Raw genomic sequence first — 11,393 nt, forward strand, 5'->3', positions numbered from 1 at the left:
CAAGTAGTAGATGGGGAGAGACTGAATTAGTTTAGATTAAAAGCAAGGTTAAGTAGCCAAATTACAATTAAAGCATCAAACAAGAAATACCAGATAATCAGACCTCTTTTCTTTATGAAAGCTTAGGCAATCACAAGATTTTAAAGTGAAAATTGCTCACTTTTAAATGTGGTATAACTGGCAATGTCAATGCTAAGTATCTCATGTATTTCTGCACTTAACAGGAGGAGCCGAAGACAAGATGTGAGACATGGCAATCCATTGACTCAATGCAGAGGATTTAATCTAAAAGGTAGTAAAAGTGAGCTGTGGTCAAACCTGATAAAGAGTAGCCCTGCTCCACATCGCATTTCAGTTAGGGAAACTTTGCAATAGATTCCAGTGTTTCATTTTAAAGAAAAATCTGCTGTAAAAATTCTTGGTATTCATATGTGGTAATTACATATTAAATGCTATTTGTATGTTTACTAAGAATTGTGAAAAACATAATATTCATTATTTTGTAACTGGCTTATTTCACTCAGCATAATGTCTTGCCCAGAGTTCATTCATGTTGTAGCATGTCAGAATTTCTTTCCTGTTTATGGCAGAGAAATATTCCATTGTATGTACAAATCATGTTTTAACCCATTCATCCATCACTGGACATTTGGGTTGCTTCCACCTGTTGGTTATTGTGAATAATCCTGCTCCGCACATCGGGGTCGTACAGTGCCTGGATTTTAACCAATTTATAATCATTCCATATACTTTTGACAATCTTGCCTTGTGGCTTACAATTAATCTAATCCTGTTCTTCCCATCCCGACATGGAGGTATCATGTTGTCATACTTTCCCCACTTATCCCCTCTCCCCACCTCATTCCCCCCACATCAACCCAGGCAGCAGAAGTATCTCCAGGCAGAACTTCCTCTTGGTTCTCCAGGGTGCTACAGATGTGCTGTTGTTAACAATTAACACCGAGACCTCTATTGCTAATCTTTTTGAGTCTGGGTGTTATTTTAGTCAAGAATGACTTTCTTGTTACTAACCACACCAACTAGAAGGAGAAAATTAAGACACGTTTTGCTTAATTGTTCCATAAATCTAACTTAGGAATACAGTCAGTTTACCTTTTCTCTACTTACTGAGTATTTTATAAATCTAGTGTCCATTCTCATTAATAGTCTTGGTAGCACAGCAGTAGGAGTATTGGCAGTGGAGGTAATGAACAAACGCTAATGTTGATTTTGTGTTGGAACCTGAGCAAAATGTTTTTTTATGGGTTATCTCACTTCATGTTCAAGAAACAGTTCTCAAGTAGAGTCTATAATATTTCTATTCTTGCTTTATAAATGAGTGTTCTGTCCATGTCTAAGCTACCACATGATTAGACTAAATGCTTTTTCCTAATTTAAGAATTTCAGTAGAGAACCTGTATGAAATTATTATAATCTATGTTTTAGAGCCAAGTCAAAATGAGACGCAGAGAGATCAAGTAATTTGTCTGAGGCTACACAGCTAGTAGCGGTGAAGTCAGGATTTTACGTCAGGCACCTCTCAGTCCCAAGCCTGTATTCTCAACCACTGCATCCCACTGTGGCCACACCTTGCTGTCTGCCTTTGTCTGATATTTCTGAATTTTACCTACACTGCACTGAGTATGGAGTTTAGCAGTGAGATGAACCTGGCTTCAGTATTGCCTGGTGCTTACTAACTCCTTAATAGGATATGTTTTCCTCATAACTTACAGACTCAGCTTGCTCACCTATGAAAAGCCGAGAGAAGCTAAGTCACAAGGATGTTGCAATGATTAAATGTTCAAAGTGATATTAAGTGTGTTCCTGTTACTATTACACCTCTACTATTTGGTGTAGAGTAATTCTTGAATAAATATTGATTTCCTTATGTCTTTCTCTCCTTCTCTTTAGACTAAACAAAACAGGTAAACCATGTGTAACAGTCTGCTTATTAAACGATTGAGACTGCCTTTCAGGGGCTGTCAAAATTGATGGAGAAAAAGATATTCCAAAAGGCGAATATGCTGTAAATTTCATTATTTCTCTCCATTTTTTGGTTTCTAGCATATAGAAATGCAGCTGAAATTGTTCAGTATGGAGTAAAGAACAACACCACTTTCCTTGAGTGCGCCCCCAAGTCTCCACAGGCATCTGTCAAGTGGTTGTTACAGAAAGACAAAGACAGGAGGAAAGAGGTGAGTAACGCAGCACGCAGCAATCACTCAGGCTTCGGAAAGAGCATTAAAACACTACCCCTCAGTGAGGTTCAGATCAAAGGAAAAAGGAAAAGCATGTGAACATCTTTTTACGTCTTTGGGACGACAAGTGCCACCTTCTGTAAAACGCTTTGTCTGCAGGGTTGATGGATTAATTGGAAACCCTCTCCGCCTGCTCACCTCTGTAACACCGTGATTGAAACAAGAGCTTGGGCACACAGACGGGGGCGGGAACTGATGGGAGGAAGCATTTGTAAAAGAAACAAGATGTGTGCAAACCCAGAATCCAAGTTCTCACACAACTGTACCTTTGTGTGATTCACAAGATGAAAGGGGCTTTTAAAAAAAGTTCAATTTTCCTCCGCAAGAAATTACCCGAAACTATAACCTTTATGGTAAAAAGCATTCCTCTGGTGTGTGGTAATTTGTTCTCACTGCTTTATTATTCATAACTCCCAGGTGTTGTCTAAATAATACATGGACTTATTGTCTATGGCACTATTGCCTTTATTTAGTGATTTTGGAAAAAAAACTGGAGTTATGAAAGAACACTTACATTAACCCTTCACTGATTGAAAAAAGCTGTTTTAGAGGAAAACATCATAAAGGGGCATAGAGTGAAATATTCTAAATAATGAATGATGAATTTCATAATATTGATGTCATGTGGGCCTGGAAAATATATGTATATACAAAGTCTTAGAGTAGTCTGAGCTGTTAGTAGTGCACCGTAAAGGCTGACGCAGCAAAGGGGAAAACGGAGGCTTCTGCGTTTATGTGTGTTCTGGGTGGGCAGTGTTGGTACCGTGCATTACATGAATCAGGCCTGTGTAGAATGGATACATCCCAGGCTATATAGAACGTAGATGCTGCATCAGAGTTGTAAAAGAGATGTTGGTTCCACAGGAGAAAATACTAACTCTCAGACCTGCCTATCCGAGACGTCGAAGATCTGTTTAGGAAATTGTGTGCACTCAGTCACTGGATGTTAAGACCTAGGCTGATGACCATTGACAAAAGAAGGGACTTATGTATCTGGAGAAAAGATGAGCTAGATAGACTTCAGGGCCCCTTCTTGCTCCAAAACTGAATCAATGTATCAATGATACCAAAAAAACTTTTAAAAAATCTATTAATAAAAAATTGTTTATTTGATATCCATTTTCTTTGCTACAATATCTGTCATAAAGAAGTCTTGAGATTTCTACAGTCTAATTAATTTTGAATTATTTTGAAAGGATGTGGATTATAATAATAACTTTTACAAAGTAACTGGGGTAGAAGTTATAATATGTGCTGATGATTATCATAGAGGATGGATATGTACCATCCTTCCTGGGAAAGCCTGCATGTATGTATGTTAATAAGAAATCTAAAATTCAAACAGTAATTATCTAACAAGAATAAAATGTTTACCTTTTATGCAGCAGAAAGTTCAGTAGAATAATATACAAATGAATGCAATTTTTATTATTTAAAATTAAATTAATATATATAGCCTTGAATACATATATAGCTATAGAAATTAATAAATGGAATTCAAAATGGAATGTTATGAATTAACTCTTGTGATAATTCTAACGTTCTATTTCAGAATGCTCAAGAATGTGGTGACTTAAATATTACTCTCTTGATTATTTTTAATCAAAAATATAAGAATGATGTACTTTAAGATTATGAAAAAATAACTCTAATATAATTATAAAAATCTATTGTGTGCTGAATTTAGGCAGAACACAAGTCCACTCCTTATTCTTACTGTAGTTGAATGTACTATTAATATTTGAATTATTTTATACTAATTATTTCTTATTTTAGGCAAATATACACTTTTTCATATTAATGATATATAAACATTGAATTTTCTTTAAAAACATAAGACAAATGATAAAAAGTAGTGGGGAAAATACAAATAGTTTTGCAGAATAGCATAAAGTAAAAAATAAAAGCCCTCCTCCCCTTCACTTTAATGCTTTTTCCCATGTCTCAGAGTATAAGGCTACCAAAATGATATATTAAATTATTATATATTTCTCCAAACATTCTCCATAATTTTTCTACATGCCCCTCCACACAGTTTAATATCAGCCTATGTGGAGCCACCCCATTTTTCTTGGTTGCATAGTATTCCATTGTATCATTTGGTTAGGGTTTTTCTTGTTTTTACTCCTATCAAAAACATTATGCAAATAAATATCTGCATACTTGTAAGAGTATATCTTCTAAACAAATTCAAAAAAATTTTGCAACAAATCTTTCTTATATACATGTTATATGGAATATTATCAACTTGACCTCCAAAATTTTCTCCAATTTTGCACAAAAAAGAAAGGCTTTCTCTTCTTTCATTTCTGAAAGTATTTCTACATCACTTAAACTATTTCTAATGTACATTTAAACTTTCAAAATTAAATTAACATCAAAATTTTCCTTTATGTAATTTAGTCTTTACTTCCTGCTCTTTTTTAGTTCTGTTCTATTGTCTGTACTTCAATACTATACTTTTCTTTTTGTTCTGTTGTGTGTGGGTAACTTTTTTGTCTACAAGAACCTTTCCTTGATTTGGATTCCATTAGTAATAAAATAAACATTTACACAGAAATGTACTATTAAAAAACATTTCACATGCATTCCTTTATATTATTTTGGGTCAAATTTATTTTTTCTTCAGTGGAAGTATATTTTTGAGTATATAGGTTAAGAAAATTTTTAACACCTAGGTTTTTAATCTGTTCATTGACAATACTGTAGCTGGAAATGTAAGGAGGATGGCATTTCTAGCATTTATCTGATATGTAGCAAATGATAGCTTTTTTTCAGTATAAGATTATAACATAATTGTGTATTAACTCTATAGCTTTCTACTATTTTTCCTAGAAAACTAAAACCACTTAGAAGCCTTACAAGACAATGGCATTCCAGCTTATTTTTAGTGATTCTTTAGTGTGAGATAATTGGGAAAACCCCTTTATAATGTTCAAAACTACTTATATAATTTTTAGTTAGGAGAATATTTATTCATTCACTAAAAAAGGTAAAATCCAATCATGTAATTGTTTTTTACTAATAAGTATTTTTGTTATAGTAAAAGTTGAGAACTCCAGGATGAAATAGATATTTTAAATAATATGTGAATTTCTTTTGCTACATGTGTTGACTATGAATCGCATTCCTGAAACATCCAAAATTCTGGGCTTATCTGTGGAGAAACCACTTGTATCCAAAAGGAATGCACAAGCTATTTCTGGCAATATGGGCGATGGCTTCACCCTCTCTTTAATGAGTCAGTACACTTCTCTCATTTAATGAGACAAGATCTCCTGTACAAAAGAAGGCAAGGAGACTCACCTAAAATCTGTGTCCGCTAGGGAGGAAGTTAGTTATTATTTCATACTTCAGCAAATTTGTGAAAGTCAACAGTATTGTGTATATGCTGGTCACATTTTTAGAAGATACAGAGTTGGATTTTGAGAACTTTGATGTCTCTCTTTTAGGTCAAGCTGAATGAACGCATCATAGTCACTTCGCAAGGACTCCTCATCCGTTCCATTCAGGATTCTGACCAAGGATTGTACCACTGCATTGCAACAGAGAATAGCTTCAAGCAGACCATAGCCAAGATCAACTTTAAAGTTTTAGATTCCGAAATGGTAGCTGTTGTAACAGAAAAATGGTCACCGTGGACCTGGGCCAGCTCTGTGAGGGCTTTGCCCTTCCACCCAAAGGACATCATGGGGGCTTTCAGCAACTCAGAAATGCAGATGATTAACCAGTATTGCAAAGACACTCGGCAGCAACATCAACATGGAGAAGAATCTCAAAAGATGAGAGGGGACTATGGCAAGTTAAAGGCTCTCATCAATAGCCGGAAAAGTAGAAACAGGAGGAATCAGTTGCCAGAGTACTAATGTTCTCTTACATGGGACTGATGCTTCCCGTAGTCGTCAATGATCCGTCTGTCTTCAGTGATCAAATTTTGAACAATCTTGTTCTTACCCGTGGGAAATTCCTGAGAAAGGTGATTACACACACTCCGAAAGTGAATGTCACAGGAACTGAAATGAGCATGCATTTTCTTGTATGATACTGACTAGCCCTAGACATGTCATGGTCCTCATGGTGCATATGAATATTTAAATTAACCTAGATTTTATTTATGTCTTTATTTACCTTTTCTTCAAATCAATATGGTGGTTATAAAACTAGAATTTTTACATCCCTTAATTGAACGAGGGCCATAAACCTGTAATCTTCCTTTCTTTTAAGGATTTCTAGTTGTCACTGATTTAATATATGAAAACAATACCAAGTTTACAACTTTTAGGTGGTTGAAGTTGTATAAATGCATGTGACAGTAGCTGTCAAAGTACGTGGAATAGAAAAAAATACAAGGAAGAGAACATCTAAGTTATATTTTGAAAAAGGAGGTTCATAAGGAGAAAACGATGAGTTTATATGCTTTGAGTTAAATATATTATTGGTTACTTTTAATTTTGTAAAAGTTGTCAGTTGTGGAGACCTGTCATTGACCTTTGTTCCCCTGTATCAGGAAGATAAAATGAATGACTCTCACGATAAATGTCTTCAATCGGAGTTAAGTCAGTGAAGCATTTAAATTTATATTCCTGTGTTTTCATCTTCCAAACAAAAGCACTTTCTTTGGAAGTCATTGAAGTTACTCTAGACTCAGAGACTATCATCTAATACTGTTTAATCAATTATTGAGTTTGTGCTAGTATTTGAGTCTTTGCAACAAACTAAACAATATAAGAAGAAAAAGTTTTCAAAGATCGCCCTTCATGTACATGAGCGGGAAACCATCACAGTGGAATAACAAGAAAAACAAAGTAGAAAATTCAATTTTATTAACAAAAGTTTATGAAAATGTGACTAGTTTTTAACTTTAATAATTAATTTCATGATTAACTCACAGTTTTTTTGTTGTTTACCAATCTCAGATGTCATCTGGATTAGTAAGTCGCCAGCCTATTTTTTATGGTCTCTTGTGTGCTCTGAGGAGGGGTTCGTTTTGTGGAGAAATGAAAAAAATCTGGTCTGAAAAAAAAGACATACTTTCTTTTAAAAGGATGTTTGTGTATTATGTTCATTAGTATGTAAATACAAATGTGGGAAGTTTTGTGATGAATAAAATAATTATCTTCTAGTTGTATGTTTGAATTATATTATTAGAATAATTTAATATTGAGTTTTTTTACTCCAAATAACAAGGTGAAATAATATGAACATATCTTCCTACTTTCATATTTCTTTTAAAGTCACGAATTTTTCTCTTTTATTTCATTTACCATTTAAGATATTTTTTATGTTTCCAGGTACAAACAGCAATCACATGATATACCTAATCAAAATTTATCACAAAATTTTTTATTTGTAGTTAACTATCCATGAAGAAGGTAATCAAGGTAAATAGGTCACCTGTGGAATTCTTTTTAAGCACTGCAATACAAACCTTCAAGAACTAAAAGCCATTGTCAAAATGAATGTAACCAGTAATCAGAATCTATGAATTATCTTAAGTGGTAGTAAATTATGACATTATAAAAGAAGGCCTCAATGGGCAAAAATAGCAGTTAAGCTCAGCAAAAATATTATTCACTTTTAAAGAAGAGCTATTAATTAAAAGCTATTGTTGCAAGTGTACATGATTCTGAAGTAATCTCTAAAACAATTTATTATACAAATAATTTGCCTGCCTCGAGGGTCTAAATAAACTTGTTTATTTCTCCTCTATGTACACAAATAGAAATGTGTGCAAAGCCAAAACCGTCTTCTATATTTAGTCAAGCTGCTGTAGGTACAGAGTTAGTTGAAAGTACAATTGTTTCAGAGCCAGAGGATAGGGGAACCTGCACAGGACCCCTTGCTTCCTGTACACCCAGACCGATGGGTGATAAGGGTGTTTGGTTTGGTAATATTGTTCGTGCTGTTTAATACTTTTTACTTTGAACACTATTAAATTGCATAGACTATTATTACTTTTAAAATTGTAGAGATACTTCTTGAACAGAACTGCCAAATGTAAAGAAAATGTTCTTTCTTAAAACTCTTGTTTAAGTATACTGAACGTTGGTGGTTGGTGGGTTTCATTTCGTGTAGTTTGACAATTCAAAGGCTTGATGTGTTTTCCATTTGTCTTGTACATAACATTTCCTAGAAAAGCACTTTTTTTCTAAGTGTAGGTTTGTGAATAGATGTTAGCATGATGAAACTGTCATTACAGTGAATGTTCACTCCGTGTAAGAAAATAAGCTAAATGTAGTTAGTACATTAATATTTAATTGGATATTGAATAAAGCATTTGCCTGTCAAAACTTAGATTTTGAGATTTCTTCTATTTCTGGGTTTGCAGTCTGTAATAGTGGAAGCGGAGAAAGAGGAAACAATAAAAATTAAGTTACCCCAACAAATCTTTCAATCTCGTGATTCTGTGCTACTCCCTAATTTCCACAATTTTTTCCTCAGTGTCTCCCTTGATTATATCTGTTTAACCTTAATTTAAAATAATTTCAAAATATTCATTCTATTAATTTCAATGCATTTCTGGAGATTTATACTTCCTACCTAAGTAAAAAATGTTTTAAGAAAAAGGTGACAGTTTCCTGTATATACCCTTCTATCTGAAGTCAAGAGAGACTGAAGCTTGGTTTGGAAGCAGAGTTAAGCCTGTAAAAATCTTTAGTCTAGACAAGGAAATAAGCAGACTAACTAAGTAAAAATGTTTACTTAACAAGAGGCATTGAGAATTTTGTGGAATTCTGTGATGACAAAACTGTGGAAGACTGTTGTGGAAAATAATTTCTACTATTTTTCTTAATTTATCCTACCATCTTTTTATCCAATACCTTTTTCTATAAGAACGCAATCCCCTCTGAAAAAATCAAAACCAATTGCATCAAATTCCATGTGTGTGCTATTTGGTGAATTTTATGGCCAATAAATTGTTTTTCCTAAGAGGCCTTGGGCCTATATTTCAGTTTTTATGGTTTCATCACAAGGTTCTTTTCATAGTGCACAGGTATTGAGAATTGGAAATAAAAAAAGCTCTGAGATAAGAAAAGAAAAATGCCATCTTCACTTTACTGCCTAATGTGTTTGTCTGTTCACCTCATAAAATAATACTTTCCACTCAGTTTGAATTGTGTATTTCTCAGGGCTATTATGTTGCCATGCTTGAGTGTTACTTACATAAAACGCTACTAAAGAATGACATTATAGCAAACACATTAAAACTGTTTATTCTATGTTAGATTACCTCCCAACCCCCAAGAACAAAAGCAGGGTGAATTCTACTTCTTAAGTGTTTTCCTTTCTTCTGAATTATTTATATAAAAATGTCATCCAAACACTTTATGAAGTCAAAAACATCATAATTTCTGCATGGAAAAAATGGATATGTGATAGAATTATTATTAAAATGAATTATTCCCATTGTTTCTCTGGATATTTTTTGTTAAACGTGTATGATCTTTGGCCCATAAAGGGTACAAAGAGATAAAAGGAATTTCTTATTTTCTTAGGACCTTTCAAAATTTTATGTCTGCAATTCCATATAGGAAAAAACAGTTATATCTTCTTGTTTTATTTTTTTCTTCTACTGACTTGGGTTTGTGCATGCATGTGTGTGTGTGGTGGAGGGGGTTATAATCATCCCTTCTCTGCTTCTGAGCAGAGCTGCAAACAGAATAGAGCATGCCCGTCAAACTGAGAAGTTGGGCCTTCGAAGTATCTTCGGAGTTGGTTTGGCAGTTGTAAATCGTGGACGCACGTTGAGAATCAACTTGACTCGTGGATGTGAAAAGCAGGCACGGGAAACAAAAAACTGAGGAAGTGCTACCAGAGCCACACCAGCCTAGAAAATCAGTGAAGCCCTAATGACGTTTTTACATACACGTACATATGTTTGTCATGTCCACGGGTTATGCACACACTAATCTACAAAATAGCTATATTTGATTTCAATTATTTAAAAATACATGTCAATTTCTGCTTCAAATTCCTATTTGAGCTTCAGGGAACATTGCATTTGTCTTGATAAATTGTTGCTTTCCTTAATGGAAATATATATATATATATATATATATCACATGAAATTATGAGAATTAAATAAGCTAATACATGTGGAATTCTTAGTGCCTGAAACATAGTAAAAGTTCGATGTGGATGCTATTGTTTTCCCATCTGGAGAGAAAAATTATTTCTGCCAAGTGTTTCAGCAGTTGTCCCTCTTTTACCTCAGATTGCATCAAAATAGTTCAACTGATACGTGATGTCACTTGTCTATTTTGACATCTATGGTGACATCACTTTTCTATTTAATGTTGCCATCAGTTCACAGGTGTTGGAGTAGTCCTTGTCGCTGATGCAACGTCCTTTTAGAAAAGATGAGCTTTTCACTACATCCAAACACTTTAATGGAATAGAGGTTTTTGTGCAAGACCAGCTGAGGGCTGCTCCTACCTGAACTACTGGGAAGTGTCTGCACATGCATGCTTGGCCCCTGCAGGAACTGAAACTTCTCAATACACAAATACACAAGTAAGGTAGAAAAATAGGGCACAAAACCCCTGTGCGCTCACCAACCTTCCCCCACAATCCACCCTTACTTGCACCCGTGTCCAATGGCGTGGATTATTCACTGAATGTCCCCTGGGCTTGAGCAGTGCCTTTCGACCTTTGGTGCTCAGGGCCTCCCTGGGAGAATTTTCCAAAGCTATGTAGCCCCTGACGCATTTCTAAAGTTGACGTCTAAATACTCTATTCTGTGTTTAATTAGTTGCCAAATATTTAACTTTCAGTATGACAGAAATTACGACATTTAAAACATATTGCTTTATTTATTTATTTTTTGACCCATGGTTTATGTAGACGTATGATGATAAACTTCCAAATACTTAAAGATATTTTCAGATATATTATCAGATATCTGTTCATTTCTAATTAAATACCGTGGCGGTCAGTCGGCATAAAGTGAAAGACTTCAGGCCTTCAGTATTTATTAAGACATGACTTAGTACCAATTCTGTACTCTAGTCTAATAAATATGTATTTGTTAGGTGTAACATTCAATAAGTGTCAACTTATTTGTTGATAATGTTTTTCAAATTATATTTTTACTGTCACTTTTTTGGTCCATTTTATCAAATCCTGAAAGTTGTT

At 34.3% G+C, this 11,393-nt stretch overlaps 1 protein-coding gene across 1 annotated transcript in view; it reads left to right on the forward strand.

Annotated features, from left to right (window-relative positions):
- The window catches only part of SEMA3C (semaphorin 3C), a 171,936-nt gene extending 162,365 nt beyond the window's left edge, over positions 1 to 9,571 (forward strand). Inside the window, exons 16-18 of the mRNA XM_053926661.1 lie at positions 225 to 292; positions 2,065 to 2,195; positions 5,711 to 9,571. Of these exons, the coding sequence (XP_053782636.1) occupies positions 225 to 292; positions 2,065 to 2,195; positions 5,711 to 6,124 (613 nt within the window). The 3' untranslated portion in view covers positions 6,125 to 9,571. The remainder of the gene's footprint in view (positions 1 to 224; positions 293 to 2,064; positions 2,196 to 5,710) is intronic.
- The last annotated feature ends 1,822 nt before the right edge of the window (positions 9,572 to 11,393 follow it).

This window comes from Desmodus rotundus, chromosome 6 (assembly GCF_022682495.2).
Source record: "Desmodus rotundus isolate HL8 chromosome 6, HLdesRot8A.1, whole genome shotgun sequence".
Taxonomy (NCBI): domain Eukaryota; kingdom Metazoa; phylum Chordata; class Mammalia; order Chiroptera; family Phyllostomidae; genus Desmodus; species Desmodus rotundus.